Source organism: Oncorhynchus tshawytscha, linkage group LG11 (assembly GCF_018296145.1).
Source record: "Oncorhynchus tshawytscha isolate Ot180627B linkage group LG11, Otsh_v2.0, whole genome shotgun sequence".
NCBI lineage: Eukaryota > Metazoa > Chordata > Actinopteri > Salmoniformes > Salmonidae > Oncorhynchus > Oncorhynchus tshawytscha.
Genome location: NC_056439.1, coordinates 9,345,165 through 9,363,486, shown reverse-complemented (window position 1 = coordinate 9,363,486; position 18,322 = coordinate 9,345,165). Strand labels below are relative to the sequence as shown.

The 18,322-nt window shown below is 44.7% G+C and overlaps 1 protein-coding gene and 1 long non-coding RNA gene across 2 annotated transcripts; both read left to right on the top strand.

The window, feature by feature from the left end:
• The first annotated feature begins 1,357 nt into the window (after positions 1 to 1,357).
• LOC112234475 lies at positions 1,358 to 6,601 on the top strand. The gene is made up of 3 exons (XR_002950896.2): positions 1,358 to 1,493; positions 3,711 to 3,757; positions 6,393 to 6,601. It is a non-coding gene; the product is annotated as an uncharacterized LOC112234475 (long non-coding RNA).
• Positions 6,602 to 8,407: 1,806 nt separating this feature from the next.
• Positions 8,408 to 14,127, top strand: LOC112234444 (GATA zinc finger domain-containing protein 14-like). Its single transcript, XM_042330601.1, has 5 exons — positions 8,408 to 8,492; positions 9,897 to 12,854; positions 13,048 to 13,112; positions 13,312 to 13,466; positions 13,899 to 14,127. The coding sequence occupies exons 1-2, from the start codon at positions 8,408 to 8,410 to the stop codon at positions 12,803 to 12,805; spliced, it is 2,994 nt and encodes a 997-aa protein (XP_042186535.1). The 3' UTR covers positions 12,806 to 12,854; positions 13,048 to 13,112; positions 13,312 to 13,466; positions 13,899 to 14,127.
• The last annotated feature ends 4,195 nt before the right edge of the window (positions 14,128 to 18,322 follow it).

Here is an 18,322-nt window from a genome sequence, read left to right as displayed (position 1 = left end):
CTCTCTGCAATTTCCCCCGGATGTTGTCGAGGTGGGGAGCTAGCGGCACACCTAGCCGAAAGAGGTTTTAAGCTTGTGGTTCTTCAGTGATAAACATCAAGATTGCTACATTCCCTTAGCTCTATAGTAAAGTTAACTAACTAGCAGCTTGTACACAGTGGCCTCAATATATTTGCTTACAGAAATAAGTTATCCAACTGCCTTTTGGTCCTTAAAAAAACAAAATACTCTGCAATCATTTGATTTTTTTGCCTCTCTATTTCAGCCAATGGAAAACCTAATTATTGTGAACAAAATAGTGCAAGGGTGAAGAAGTGAAGCTTGACTAGAGCAAGGGTGATAATTTAGGATGATAATTGACCAATGCAGGGGTGAGAGTTGAGGAGGAGGGGTGACATTTGACAAGTGCAGGCTTGATACCTGACCACAGGAGGGGTGAGGGTTGAGGAGGAGGTGTGACACTTAACTACTGCAGGGTTGGTACTTGACTAGGGGAGGGTTGACTTGTGCAGGATAGGGCTGCAACAAGGGGTTCCGAAAGCGGATTCTCAATCCTTGTAACCCGTGGTGATATCAAATAAATATAGCGATATTACTGTGCAGCGCAGACATTCTATTTTCTACCGAGATTGTAAAACAATTTGTATATTTATGTAGTGCCCATTGGTAATGAATGTTTCAACATCTGTGTTGAGAAAGAGCACTAAAACCTCCACTAATCATAATCCTCGCGGTCTGTATCGTCCAATCACGCATGATGTGCCATCACATGTTTGCTAAATGATCACGTGACTTGTGTCTGCTCTGTCATTGGACGATACGGCAGCTATCGAGTGCCATCATGTGATCGCTAACAGATCACATGACTTGTATATGCTCTCTAATTTAATGATACAGACCACAATGTTGTATGGAATGAGTAGTTTGTTTGCCCCCTAACTCTGGTATGTACACAGTGTTGTACCCTTGGGTTTTTTTTCTTCATACATCAACTTTTTCTAATCTTTTTAATTAATGGTTCACCCCAGAGATATTTTTTATAGCTATTGAACGTTTAAACCACAATAACCAGCATGTTGTTGAAATGTGTAAGCTAAAAATTATACTTGATGAGAAGGGTTGTGGTCTGAACAGGAGGAATGAGGAAGTTCCTCATATTTATTATGTTTCATCATCGCCACTACATCTCTACCTGGATTATAGGTAGGCTACCCAGTGGATATGCTTTTTGACAGGCATGAATGATGCTCAGCAATGGCAGCTGCCAAACAAGTCCTGCAAGTCTGAATAACCTAGCCTATAAATGGGTTAGAACCTCAATGGGTTGGACAAATTTCAAGTGTCATTCTTTGCCATCTTCCCAGAAGTTGTTCATCTTCAGTTCACAGAAAGCGAGGAGGATACGTTCTTTGTACATCATTTCTCATTTCATTAAGCTACAATCTGCAGGTCCTAGCTGACAACGTCTCGGATATAGGACAATTTATTCTCAGGTAAAATACAGCTGCAGTGAATTTGATGGCCATGATTGCTTGTTCAAATTTCAAAGCATTTTATCTTCATGTTTCAAGACCCTGTAGACTTACCTTTGCAATTGAAAGCTGGCACATCTGCACCATCTGTTATTAACGGGTCATCTTCCAAAGACAACATAGCCAATTCATTCTGATGTACTTTCGATATGTTTTGAATTCTGCCAAATTCTCTAAAACGACGTTGGAGGTGGCTTATGGTAGAAAAATTAACATAAAATGATCTGCCAACAGCTCTGGTGGACATTCCTGCAGTCAGCATGCCAATTACATGCTAACTCAAAACTTGAGACATCAGTTCCATTGTGTTGTGTGACAAAACTGCACATTTTAGAGTGCCATTCTATTGTCCCCAGCACAAGGCGCACCTGTGTATTGTTCATGCTGTTTAATCAGCGTCTTGATAAGCCATAACTGTCAGGTGGATGGGTTATCTTGGCAAAGGAGAAATGCTAACTAACAGGGATGTAAACACATTTGTGCTCAAAATTTGAGAGAAATAATATCTTTGTGCGTCTGGAACATTTCTGGGATCTTTTATTTCAGCTCATGAAGCATGGGACCAAGACTTTACATGTTGCATTTATATTTTTGTTCACTGCAGTATGGAAATAGTGATTTAAACACTTTACTTTGCTTAGTCGGAATATCAGATTTCAAGGTAAGACCCAGATGCAGACCGTGTCGAAGTAACAATGTTCATTAACAGCAACAGGGGCAAAGGTACAGGACAGTAGGCAGGCTTAGGGTCAGGTCAGGCAGAGGTCAGTAATCCAGAGGTGGGGCAAAGGTACAGGATGGCAGTCAGGGGCAGGGACAAGCAGAGTGGTCAGGCGGGTGGGTACAGGGTCAGGACAGGCAAGTGTCAAAAACCAGGAGGACAAGAAAAGAGAGACTGGGGAAAAGCAGGAGCTGACACAAAAACGCTGGTTGGTTTTACAAACAAGACAAAAAGGCAACAGACAAACAGAGAACACAGGTAAAAACACACAGGGGATAATGGGGAAGCTGGGCAACACCTGGAGGGGGGTGGAGACAATCACAAAGACAGGTGAAACAGATCAGGGTGTGACACGGAGTACGGTCAAAATCGAATGATTTTATGGAAACTGTAGTGCGCTTCCAATATTTTGAGCCATCCTTTCCTCAACAGCCTCCTGTGCATCTTGAAGTAGTTTTCACATACTTATTGTATATGTCCCTGAACTCAGAATTTAAAAGGATGTGGTAGAACGTTTAATTTGATTGATCATTTTCTCCATTCATCAAGTCTTATCACGTAGAGAGAGAGAGAGAGAGAGAGAGAGAAAGAGAGAGAGAGAGAGAAAGAGAGAGAGAGAGAGAGAGAGAGAGAGAGAGAGATATTTGGCATTATCACATATCTTCTCAAGACTGGTTCTGTGAGGTTTGTTCGAATGCCACACTATTCCCCCCAACAGATTTTAATGTGGCTATAAAATGGGTCTCATCTTTCAGCAGCACTGGGTGTTTGAAAGTGCAGTTATAGATTGCAAGAGAGATGGACCAAAAGCATTTCTGTTTCGGCCTCCTTTGCAGTTCTAGTCTCTTATGTGTTTTAAAGAGTATTTTAAATGTAGGAGTTGTAACAGTGTTCAGGACACCCACTGAGATAGGATCTTCAAAGATTACACAGTAACAAAGAATTGGGATGCGCAGGTTTGGATGTTATGTTTTGAAGTTCTGATCTGGCTGGATAAACTCATCACTGTGTGTATATTACTGTCAGTAAAATACCAACCTATGGTTTGTCATTTGTAGTCAGCAGGAATTCTCTGTTGGAGTTTTGAGCTGTCACCCTTAGGTGTTGAGTCCCGGTGGTAATCCTTGATGTCACAGATCCCTGCTTCATAACATTTAGAATTGCAAAATGCAGTTATCAACAAATCTACATTTTTACTAATAATTGGCTGCAAAGGCCAAACATATATAATATTTGAATTTCAAGCCTTGCTTACATTTGTATACAAACACATATATATCTGTATTATGCATGGGAATACTTTGGAATAGATTTCCAAAATTAAAATCACTTGGAGCTGATTTGCTGGTATTTTTACAGTGTTATCATCAACAATAAAAAAAAATGTAAGTCCTTCAATATGGGTTAATGTAATTTAAGATTTGATGTGCGTGGATTGATGTTGTACACCTCAACAGGGACGTGGCGGATATGGAACCTCTGATGATTCTCCTTCTGCTAGCAGGTAATACACTGTGTGTGGGTAGTTGTGTGTGCGTACATCAGTGTGTGTGTTTTGTGTGTGTGTGTGGGTGGGTGGGTGGTTGTGTGTGGGTATGTTCCTCAGGGGTTAAACCTCACAGGTTAAAATAGCTATTTGCTCATGAGGGGTTGCACAGCCACCTTTTACCACTATCGTTGGAAATAGTTATGACTTTCTTTTTCTAACGGGACTAGTAGGGAAGACATCAGCAACGACCACAAGTGTTTGGGCCAAAACAACAATGGGTAATGTACCTTTATATGTATCAACATTCCAACTACTTCAACACAATCCGTTGTAAGGAAACCCCAATTGATAAATGTGACCACACTAGATGCAGTCGAAAATCCCTGCTTCCTAACATTTAGAATTGCAAAATGCAGTTATTATTAACAAAGCTACCGAACAATGCCTCAAAGAGATGCTACCAAGTGGTTAGGGTAAACGTAGAAAACGAAGCCACACAAAAATCAAGCCTGCATTCAATTCATTGCCACTTGTGGGTGGTGTGATTTCAGGCTGAATATGACTGGAGTGCCACCAGATACCAACCGTACGTAAACACTTGGACAAAATAGTTGGTAGCCAGAGTACTTGTCTTATCTTTGCATGCAAAATTGACTTTGGATCCCACTTCACAATAAATGTCCCGAATACCTTTACATGGTAGTTACATACAATGAATTTAGAAAGTATTAAGACCCCTTGACCTTTTCCACATTTTGTTACGTTACAGCCTTATTCTAAAATATATATTTTTTAATCATCAATCTACACACAATACCCCATAATGACAAAGCAAAAACAGGTTTTTAGACATTTTTGCAAATTTAGTAAAATAAATGCAAAACTGATGTATTCAGACCATTTACTCAGTTACTTTGTTGAAGCACCTTTGGCAGCAATTACAGCCTTGACCCTTCTAGGGTATGACACTACAAGCTTGGCACACATGTATTTGGGGAGTTTCTCCCATTCTTCCTTGTTGAGCGGCCTTTCAGATTATGTCGATATAGGACTCGTTTTTACTGTGGATATAGATACTTTTGTAGCTGTTTCCTCCAGCATCTTTACAAGGTCCTTTACTGTTGTTCTGGGTATGATTTGCACTTTTCGCACCAAAGTGCGTTCATCCCTAGGAGACAGAACACGTCTCTTCCTGAGCGGTATGACGGCTGCGTGGTCCCATGGTGTTTATACTTGCGTACTATTGTTTGTACAGATGAACGTGGTACCTTCAGGCGTTTGTAAATTGCTCCCAAGGATGACTCAGACTTGTGGAGGTCTAACATTTTACTTTGCTGATTTATTTTGATTTTCCCATGATGTCAAGCAAAGAGGCACTGCGTTTGAAAGCCTTGAAATACATTCACAGGTACACCTCCAATTGACTCAAATGATGTCAATTAGCCTATCAGAAGCTTCTAAAGCCATGACATCATTTTCTGGAATTTTCCAAGCTGTTTAAAGGCACAGTCAATTTAGTGTATGTAAACTTCTGACCTACTGGAATTACAGTGAATTATAAGTGATACAGTGAATTATAAGTGAAATAATCTGTCTGTATACAATTGTTGGAAAAATTACTTCGTAATGCACGAAGAAGATGTCCTAACTGACTTGTCAAAACTATAGCTGGTTAACAAAAATATTTGTGGAGTGGTTGAAAAACAAGTTTTAATGACTCCAACCTAAGCGTATGTAAACTTCCGACTTCAACTGTAGGTATTCCTCTTTTCCAGATGGGATAGGGCAGTGTGCAGTGTGATGGCGATTGCATCGTCTGTGGACCTATTGGGGTGGAATGCAAATTGGAGTGGGTCTAGGGTGTCAGGTAGGGTGGAGGTGATATGATCCTTGACTAGTCTCTCAAAGCACTTCATGATGACAGAAGTGAGTGCTTACGGGGCGATAGTCATTCAGCTCAGTTACCTTTGCCTTCTTGGATACAGGAACAATGGTGGCCATCTTGAAGCATGTGAAGACAGCAGACTGGGATAGGGAGAGATTGAATATGTCTGTAAACACACCAGCAAGCTGGTCTGCGCATGCTCTGAGGACACGACAAAGGATGCCGTCAGGGCCGGCAGCCTTGCGACTGTTAACACGTTCAAATGTCTTACTCACGTCGACCACAGAGAAGGATAGCCCACAGTCCTTTGTAGTGGGCCATGTCGGTGGCACTGTATTAGCAACCACTGTGGCTTCAGCAGTAAATACTGTTTCATTTCTCACTAAGCGGGTATTTATCAATATCAGCTCAGTCCCTGAGCCCAGTGCTGTGGCAGCCATGATGGTAGAGGCAATTTCAAGCAACAGCTCTAATTTCTCTCTCCCAGTGAGCACAGACTCTATTGTGGCTACAAGTAGGACTCAAATATTATTTGCACTTGTTGTTCATTACAGATTCACTGGTACTACTTTGTTATAATACATCAGTTAATTATAGCTTGCATACGCAAGGGATGGTTAATTCAATGCTCTGCAATTCTATTAAAATAGATCACAAAGTGGGAGGTGTGATACGGTCCCAAAGAGGGAGCTGAGGTGGAGTAGGTCATTTCCATTGAACTATGCAGCCTTGAGTTGATAATATGTCTTTTATTTTTTACCATAGCTGTTTCTACATCAACCTCAGATGCTCCCACAACAACCCCAGCAGGTCTCACAACAACCACAGCAGGTCTCACAACAACCACAGCCATCCCCACAATATCCACGACTGCTGCAACATCAACAATCATCCCCACAACAACCACAGATGCTCTTACAACAACCACAGCCATCCCCACAACAACTACAGCCATCCCCACAACAACCCAAGCTCCCCACTCCCACAACAACCACAGCAGCTCTCACAACAACATCTCCCACAACATCCACGCATCTCCCCACAACAACCACAGCTCTTGCAACTGCAGCCATCACAACAGCCATCATCCCCACAACAACCACAGATGCTCTCACAACAACCACAGCCACCCCCACAACAACCACGGCTGCTACAACAACCACAGCCATCCCCACAACAACTACAGCCATCCCCACAACAACCCCCACAACAACCACAGCTGCTCCCACAACAACCACAGCAGGTCTCACAACAACCACAGCATCTCCCACAACATCCACGGCTGCTGCAACATCAACAACCATCCCCACAACAACCACAGATGGTCTTGCAACAACCACAGCCATCCCCACAACAACTACAGCCATCCCCACATCCCCACAACAACCACAGCAGCTCCCACAACAACCACAGCATCCCCACAACATCCACGGTCTCACATCAACAACCATCCCCACAACAACCACAACATCTCATCCCCACAACCACAGATCTCCCACAACAACCACAGCCATCCCCACAACAACTGCTCTTACAGCTCCCCACAACAACCACAGCAGCTCACAACAACCATCCCCACAACAACCACAGCTCTCCAACAACAACAACCATCCCCACAACATCCACGACTGCTGCAACATCAACAATCATCCCCACAACAACCACAGATGCTCTTACAACAACCACAGCCATCCCCACAACAACTACAGCCATCCCCACAACAACCCAAGCTCTCCCACAACAACCACAGCAGCTCTCACAACAACCACAGCATCTCCCACAACATCCCCACAACATCCACGACTGCTGCAACATCAACAATCATCCCCACAACAACCACAGATGCTCTTGCAACAACCACAGCCATCCCCACAACAACTACTCCCCACAACAACCCAAGCCATCCAACAACCACAGCTCTCACAACAACCACAGCATCTCCCACAACAACCACAGCATCTCCCACAACATCCACGACTGCTGCAACACAACAATCCCCACAACAACCACAGATGCTCTTACAACAACCAAAGCCATCCCCACAACAACTACAGCCATCCCCACAACAACCCAAGCTACTCCCACAACAACCACAGCAGCTCTCACAACAACCACAGCATCTCCCACAACAACCATCCCCCACAACATCCACGACTGCTGCAACATCAACAATCATCCCCACAACAACCACAGATGCTCTTACAACAACCACAGCCATCCCCACAACAACTACAGCCATCCCCACAACAACCCAAGCTACTCCCACAACAACCACAGCAGCTCTCACAACAACCACAGCATCTCCCACAACAACCACAGCATCTCCCACAACATCCACGACTGCTGCAACATCAACAATCATCCCCACAACAACCACAGATGCTCTTACAACAACCACAGCCATCCCCACAACAACATCCCCACAACAACCCAAGCTACAACAACCACAGCATCCCCACAACAACCACAGCATCTCCCACAACTCCCACATCACAACCCCCACAGATGCTCTTACAACAACCACAGCCATCCCCACAACCACAGCTATCCCCACAACAACAGCTCTCACAGCCATCCCCACAACAATCATCCCCACAACAACCACAGATGCTCTTACAACAACCACAGCCATCCCCACCAACTACAGCCATCCCCACAACCCAAGCTACTCCACAGCAGCTCTCACAACAACCACAGCATCTCCCACAACATCCACGACTGCTGCAACATCAACAATCATCCCCACAACAACCACAGATGCTCTTACAACAACCACAGCCATGGTCTTGCACAACAACCACAGCCATCCCAACAACAATCCCCACAACAACCACGGCAGCATCTCCCACAACATCCACGACTGCTGCAACATCAGCAATCATCCCCACAACAACCACAGATGCTCTTACAACAACCACAGCCATCCCCACAACAACTACAGCCATCCCCACAACAACCACAGCAGGTCTCACAACAACCACAGCACAGATGGTCTCAACAACACAACAACCACAGCCATCCCCACAACAACCCCAGCTGCTCCATCAACAACCATCCCCACAACATCCACGACTGCTGCAACATCAACAATCATCCCCACAACAACCACAGATGCTCTTACAACAACCACAGCCATCCCCACAACAACTACAGCCATCCCCACAACAACCCAAGCTACTCCCCCACAACAACCACAGCAGCTCTCACAACAACCACAGCATCTCCCACAACAACCACAGCATGCTGCAACATCAACAACCATCCCCACAACAACCACAGATGGTCTTGCAACAACCACAGCCATCCCAACAACAACTACAGCCATCCCCACAACAACCCCAGCTGCTCCCACAACAACCACAGATGGTCTTGCAGCCATCCCCACAACAACCCAAGCTCTCCCACAACAACAACCACAGCAACCACAGCCATCTCACAACATCCACGACTGCTGCAACATCAGCAATCATCCCACAACATCCACAGATGCTCTTACAACAACCACAGCCATCCCCACAACAACAGCATCCCAACACAACAACCACAGATGGTCTTGCAACAACCACAGCCATCCCCACAACAACTACAGCCATCCCCACAACAACCCCAGCTGCTCCCCACAACAACCACAGCAGGTCTCACAACAACCACAACCAGGTCTCACAACAACCACAGCCATCCCCACAACAACCATCCCCACAACAACTGCTGCAACATCAACAACCATCCCCACAACATCCACGGCTGCTGCAACATCAACAACCATCCCCACAACAACCACAGATGGTCTTGCAACAACCACAGCCATCCCCACAACAACTACAGCCATCCCCACAACAACCCCAGCTGCTCCCACAACAACCACAGCAGGTCTCACAACAACCACAGCAGGTCTCACAACAACCACAGCCATCCCCACAACAACCACGGCTGCTGTAACATCAACAACCATCCCCACAACATCCATGACTGCTGCAACATCAACAATCATCCCCACAACAACCACAGATTCTCTTACAACAACCACAGCCATCCCCACAACAACTACAGCCATCCCCACAACAACCCAATCTACTCCCACAACAACCACAGCATCTCTCACAACAACCACAGCATCTCCCACAACATCCACGGCTGCTGCAACATCAACAACCATCCCCACAACAACCACAGATGGTCTTGCAACAACCACAGCCATCCCAACAACAACTACAGCCATCCCCACAACAACCCAAGCTACAACAACCACAGCTCCCACAACAACCACAGCAGCTCACAACAACCACAGCAAGTCCCACAACATCCACGGCTGCTGCAACATCAACAACCATCCCCACAACAACCACAGATGGTCTTGCAACAACCACAGCCATCCCCACAACAACTACAGCCATCCCCACAACAACCCCAGCTGCTCCCACAACAACCACAGCAGGTCTCACAACAACCACACCAGGTCTCACAACAACCACAGCCATCCCCACAACAACCACGGCTGCTGCAACATCAACAACCATCCCCACAACATTCACGACTGCTGCAACATCAACAATCATCCCCACAACAACCACAGATGCTCTTACAACAACCACAGCCATCCCCACAACAACTACAGCCATCCCCACAACAACCCAAGCTACTCCCACAACAACCACAGCAGCTCTCACAACAACCACAGCAAGTCCCACAACATCCACGGCTGCTGCAACATCAACAACCATCCCCACAACAACCACAGATGGTCTTGCAACAACCACAGCCATCCCCACAACAACTACAGCCATCCCCACAACAACCCCAGCTGCTCCCACAACAACCACAGCAGGTCTCACAACAACCACAGCAGGTCTCACAACAACCACAGCCATCCCCACAACAACCACGGCTGCTGCAACATCAACAACCATCCCCACAACATCCACGACTGCTGCAACATCAACAATAATCCCCACAACAACCACAGATGCTCTTACAACAACCACAGCCATCCCCACAACAACTACAGCCATCCCCACAACAACCCAATCTACTCCCACAACAACCACAGCAGCTCTCACAACAACCACAGCATCTCCCACAACATCCACGGCTGCTGCAACATCAACAACCATCCCCACAACAACCACAGATGGTCTTGCAACAACCACAGCCATCCCAACAACAACTACAGCCATCCCCACAACAACCCCAGCTGCTCCCACAACAACTACAGCCATCCCCACAACAACCCAAGCTACTCCCACAACAACCACAGCAGCTCTCACAACAACCACAGCAAGTCCCACAACATCCACGGCTGCTGCAACATCAACAACCATCCACACAACAACCACAGATGGTCTTGCAACAACCACAGCCATCCCCACAACAACTACAGCCATCCCCACAACAACCCCAGCTGCTCCCACAACAACCACAGCAGGTCTCACAACAACCACAGCCATCCCCACAACAACCACGGCTGCTGCAACATCAACAACCATCCCCACAACATCCACGACTGCTGCAACATCAACAATCATCCCCACAACAACCACAGATGCTCTTACAACAACCACAGCCATCCCCACAACAACTACAGCCATCCCCACAACAACCCAAGCTACTCCCACAACAACCACAGCAGCTCTCACAACAACCACAGCATCTCCCACAACATCCACGGCTGCTGCAACATCAACAACCATCCCCACAACAACCACAGATGGTCTTGCAACAACCACAGCCATCCCCACAACAACTACAGCCATCCCCACAACAACCCCAGCTGCTCCCACAACAACCACAGCAGCTCTCACAACAACCACAGCCATCCCCACAACAACCACGGCTGCTGCAACATCAACAACCATCCCCACAACATCCACGACTGCTGCAACATCAACAATCATCCCCACAACAACCACAGATGCTCTTACAACAACCACAGCCATCCCCACAACAACTACAGCCATCCCCACAACAACCCCAGCTGCTCCCACAACAACCACAGCAGCTCTCACAACAACCACAGCCATCCCCACAACAACCACGGCTGCTGCAACATCAACAACAATCCCCACAACATCCACGACTGCTGCAACATCAACAATCATCCCCACAACAACCACAGATGCTCTTACAACAACCACAGCCATCCCCACAACAACTACAGCCATCCCCACAACAACCCAAGCTACTCCCACAACAACCACAGCAGCTCTCACAACAACCACAGCATCTCCCACAACATCCACAGCTGCTGCAACATCAACAACCATCCCCACAACAACCACAGATGCTCTTACAACAACCACAGCCATCCCCACAACAACTACAGCCATCCCCACAACAACCCCAGCTGCTCCCACAACAACCACAGCAGGTCTCACAACAACCACAGCAGGTCTCACAACAACCACAGCCATCCCCACAACAACCACGGCTGCTGCAACATCAACAACCATCCCCACAACATCCACGACTGCTGCAACATCAATAATCATCCCCACAACAACCACAGCCATCCCCACAACAACGACAGCCATCCCCACAACAACCCAAGCTACTCCCACAACAACCACAGCAGCTCTCACAACAACCACAGCATCCCCCACAACATCCACAGCTGCTGCAACATCAACAACCATCCCCACAACAACCACAGATGGTCTTGCAACAACCACAGCCATCCCCACAACAACTACAGCCATCCCCACAACAACCCCAGCTGCTCCCACAACAACCACAGCAGCTCTCACAACAACCACAGCCATCCCCACAACAACCACGGCTGCTGCAACATCAACAACCATCCCCACAACTGCTGCCACGACAACAATAGCAGATCCCACAACAACCACAGCTGCTTCCATAACAACCACTGCTGCTCGCATAACAACTGCAACCTCACCCACAACAACCATATCTTCTCCCACAACAACCACATTTGCCCTCATAGCAACAGCAACAGCAGCTGCTGCAATAACAACCACAGATGCGTCAACAACAACCACAGCCATCCCCACCACAACCACAGCTGCTCCCACTACAACCACAGCTGCTGCTACGCCAACTACAGCTGCTCCAGCAACAACCACAGCTGCTCTGATCAAAGCTACCACAACACCGGCACCTCCACCACCGGAGGTGAAGTTGGAGTTCAAATTAGAGCAAAACTTCACGGCAGACTTGAATAATACATCTTCAGCAGAGTTCCATGCATTAGCAACCATTGTGGCTACAGCGGTAATTTCAGTTTTATATTCTTTACTACTGTTCATATTTAGTAGTACTTTCTGTCAGGTTCATAAAGATGGATATTATCCCCCAAATAAGTTTTCATATTTGCCATTATGTCAGACACTTTCCCTCAAATTGTGCATGTCAACATTTAAGTTTTCAAGATAAATTGCTAAAATTGGTTATATTACATTTACAGTTGAACACAGTTTACCAAAACAAATATGGATCCCGTTTCAATCGCACAGAGGTCCTAGGTTTCAGGTAGGTAGTTATTCTTGAGTTTGTATTTTTACTTTGGGCCATTCTTGGAATTAATTTTAAGATAGACATTGTATTCATTAATTATTTTTACGGTAAATTATTAATTTGTGTAAGTGTTCATAATTGTCATAGCATTTAAATATGAATCTGCTTTACAGACGGTATCATATTAATTGTTTTTCATTTTGTTGTTTTCCAGTAAAGGTTCGGTTGTGGTAGACGCTAAGCTGATATTTAACAATGCCAGCTCAGTCCCTGAGTCCAGTGCGGTGGTCACAACTTTGACAGAGAGTGTCTCAAGCAACAGCTCTAATTTCTCTCTCCCAGTGAACACAGCTTCTATCACGGCAATAAGTATGACACCTTCATTTTCTAAATTCTGAACTCTTAGTAACTCAATATTTCCCTGCACTCTCTCTACCTCATGTTCGTAAAATACCAAGTTATCATACAGCTGCACTTCTTTATATGTCTGCATTTTACTTTTCTATGTTTCATTATATTATATGAATTATATTGATCTGGTCTCTATATCACTTAACTGTTCAACATTATAAGAACATTATGACAACTGACACAAATTCCTGTAAACAATTGTTGATTGGATATTAAAGCCATCTATTCTATCTTTTCATGTTCCAATATAATTCTGATAGTTAACAATGATCAGATGTTGTTGAAGCTGTGTGCAATGCTTAATGTTTAATAGAAGACCTATTTTCTTTGAGACCAGTACATCTTCTATTATACGTACATCATGACGTCTGATGATTTGCTGTCTTCCAGGAGTTGTTTCAACCCCAGCTCCAACTACTACTTCTACTCCGGTTCCTCCAATGTCAACAACGTATATGGTCGCGCACGCAACGTCCGCCCCTTTGAACATGTCAATGCAGCACATTACGGGGAATGCAACTTCGGCCCCCTCAAACGTGTCAACTACAAACACAGTAGTTGACACGGTAGTCAACACAACAGCCCTTGCAACGACCACAGTAGTCAATGCAACGGCACCTCCAACTACACCAGTAGTCAGCGCAAAAGTTCCTCCAACTACTCCAGTAGTCAATGCAACAGCTCCTCCAACTACCACAGTAGTAAATGCTACTGTAGCTCCAACCGCTCCGGTAACCAATTTGACCCCAACACCAAATATCCCAGTACCAACTATCCAAGTACCAACTATCCAAGTACCAACTACCCAAGTGCCAACTACAAAGGCAGCCCCAGCAACAGAGGAGCCATTGACCAGCCCTCAACTGTCACTGCAGTTCAGCCTGACATCTAACTTTACCAGCTCTCTGAGCAACAGCAGTTCACCAGAGTTCCTGGCATTGGCTAAACAAGTGTCTACACAGGTAACTTACATTTGATTTCATTTTACCAAAGATAGTGCCCTTAGTTTTCTTGAAAGGCGCTTCACAAAATCATAACCATGATCATCGTTGTCATAATTCATCATATGGCATCTTGATACCAGCCACACATGGTTGAATTGTTAATATAATATAACTTTTAATTCCGTATCCACTTTTTTCAGCTGGATAACTTGTTCAAGGCTGAATTTGGAGCCAGATTTATTCAAACTGTTGTCAATAGATTCCGGTGGGTACATGATTATAATTTGAATGACTTTGAAACAGTGTGGATGATGAAGAAAAATAACATTTCTATGAATATTGTTATTTAGTATGCCTTGGGACGGGTTCTTACTGAAGTAACGCTTTCAAAAGATATTTAAAAAATCATATTATTTTCAGGTCAGGATCAATTGTGGTGGAGTCTACGTTGATTTTCAACAACATCAGCTCAGTGCCTAACACTAGCCTGGCTGCACAAACTTTACAAACTGCCATTACTTCCAACACCTCTGGCCTGACCTTGCCTGTCAATTCATCCTCCATTGTGGTCACGCGTAAGACAATTCACCAACACATCACTTTAATTTTTTCTCATACACTACTTTATTGCAATATGTAAACATTTCATTGAATGTTGCAATTTTGCAGGCACTACTACAATGACTACTGCAGCTCCAACCGCAGCAACCACCACCGTTGCAGCAACTGCTGCTCCAACTGCAGCAACTGCTGCTCCAACTGCAGCAACTGCTGCTCCAACTGCAGCAACTGCTGCTTCAACTGCAGCAACTGCTGCTCCAACTGCAGCAACTGCTGCTCCAACTGCAGCAACTGCTGCTCCAACTGCAGCAACTGCTGCTCCAACTGCAGAAACTGCTCCACCAACTGCAGCAACTGCTGCTCCAACTGCAGCTGTCACCACGCCACCTCCAACAGTGGCCACCACCACCAACGCTGCTCCGGCGGCAGCCACCACCACTGCTGTCGCATCAACTGATCCTCCATCTTCTAGTGAAGGAACCCTGAGTCTTCGGTTTAGCCTCAACCAGATGTTCACCTCAGATCTTGCCAACTCGTCCTCTTCAGCATTCAAGGCTCTGGCTGGCACAGTGGTCTCGGAGGTAAGTATCCAGAGCCCTTTTCATCAATATACACCACCCCAGAGAGACTAGATATGAGTGGGCGTCCTATTGTTAGATAGAACCAAAGATTATTCAGTATGAATATATCGTACTCTGGGACCTCCCCATCCAGACTTTTTTACGGTCTTCTTAGTGGACATGAACCCTTGTGCCTGCCTAACAGCTGCTATGGGCAACAGCGAGTGCAATGCTCACAACATGGGAAACATTTACAGTTTTGCATGTCAGTAATCAAGTCTTCAAGGTACATAACTTTTAAAATGCAGAAATACATCCAGAATTTTCTCGCCAATTTCGTGGTATCAAATTGGTAGTTACAGTCTTGTCCCATCGCTGCAACTCCCGTATGGACTCGGGAGAGACGAAGGTCGAGAGCCGTGCGTCCTCCGAAACACGACATAGCCAAACCGCACTGCTTCTTGACACAATGCCCGATTAATCCGAAACCGGCCACACCAATGTGTCAGAGGAAACACCATACACCTGGCAACCCTGTCAGCGTGCATTGCACCCGGCCCTCCACAGGAGTCGCTAGAGCGCGATGGGACAAGGACATCCCGGCCGGCCAAGCACTCCCCTATCCCGGACGACGCTGGGCCAATTGTGCGCTACCAAATGTTTTATTTATTTCTACCTTTATTTAACTAGGCAAGTTAAGAACAAATTCTTATTTTCAATGACGGCCTAGGAACAGTGGGTTAACTGCCTGTTCAGGGGCAGAACAACAGACCTTGTCAGCTCAGGGGTTTGAACTTGTAACCTTCCGGTTACTAGTCCAATGCTCTAACCACTAGGCTACCCTGCCGCCCTAAATGTGGCTCCTGGTCACGGCCGGCTGTGACAGAGCCTGGACTCGAACCAGAATCTCTAGTGGCACAGCGCCTTAGACAACTGCGCCACTCAGGAGGCCCACCACTGTGAGTTCTGGCCCTGTTTACATTTTTACACGAATGATGTTAAGCTTTGCTAATCGTATTTAAATCTTTCAATGCAGGTGAACAAGATTTTTGTTAACACCCTAAGCTTCAATCGTTCCATTGTCAACTCATTCAAGTAAGTATGAATTCTCATTACTGACTGACTTAAAAACTTTGATGATGACAGCAATGATGATAATGATTTCTGTGGGTTGTCCATTTTCTTTCCTAGGAGTGGCTCTGTAGTTACCAACATGACACTCGTGTTCAGTAACAAATATTCGGTTCCCAGTGCATCCAGCGCACAGACAATTTTCACCAGCAGTTCCACCTCCCTGAACATCCTACAGGGCAGCGTCAGTGTTGGTAAGTATTAATCGTCACCACACTACACATCTGTAAGAGCAAAGTCAACATTTGAACAGAAACATTAAAAGACATTCCCCTTTTATCATCCAGAACCATATCTTTATTGTTCCTACTTTTTCAGAGTCATCAGTCAATTCAGGAAGTGCTCCCCGACCCACTGCCTTCTGTCTGTCTGCCTTGCCTCTCACGTTGGCACTGCTAATGGTACAGTTGCTGGCTAACTAATAGCTTGTGTCATAGCTGCTGTGGCATTGGCTTGACCAATGAACTTGACCAATTTTGACCAATTTTCCAGCTCTCATAGAGACACCCTTAAGATGAATGACCTGCTTTGGCAGAAGAATGCACAATGGACTGTACCTGTGTTAATTACAAAATAAATATGTATTTCATGTACATACCCCCAAGTACACAAAAACAAAAACACACCTAAATGTACTTTTTGATGTCAAGTATGATATTTGTGACATTCCTTAAGAATTCGTGTGTTTTTTTTTCTGCTTATGAGTATTGATATTCATAGTATTGATAATTAAAGGATAAAACAAAGGTATGGATTTTTTTTGACAAACCAATGCTAAAATGTATGCGACAAGGTAAAATGCCTATACCTTATCTTTCAAGTGACTGTATTTCCACTTATCCATATAGGCTCTCAAATACATTACTTATTTATTTGCCACTTGCACATGTTTTATCTGTTAGATTTATATGGAAAATAACTTTAAAAATTAGAAAACCTTTCCTGCAACATGAGACATCCAAATCCTATTGTATAATTTGTTTGCTTTTGTGTTGCCTTTTTAATTATGAACTGCTTGTAACTACTGCATTTAACTACTACATTTAACTACTGCATTTAACTACTGCATTTAACTACTGCAGACCAAATACCTTTATGATATTTACTTTGAGTTATTTTGGGCATATCACTGAAGTGTCAAAGTGGCCGAGGAACTAATGCGGACCACTGCCCTGTTTTAAAAACATTGTAACGTCTTACCTTGTTAATAATATTCAATCCAGTATGTAAAACCCATAGAAGTACATTTTCTTCATTTACTGTTTTAATATAATTCTATTTTGGGTCATGTAAGTGCGTTGAATAATTCATTTATAAATCATTTACAATATGAGTTACCATGTGAGTAACAACTTACAAACAAGCACCCCAAATGATGTTATGAACAGTAATCATAAATTTATACTGAACAAAAATATAAAACGCAAAGTCCCATGTTTCATGAGCTGAAATAAAAGATCCCAAAATTTGTTAACATCCCTGTTAGTGAGCATTTCTCATTTGCCAATATAATCCATCCCCCTGACGGGTGTGGCACACTTTACATGTTGCGTTTATATTTTTGTTCAGTATACCTAATAAATTAACATTTTGAATTAAACATTAAATCAACTTTTTT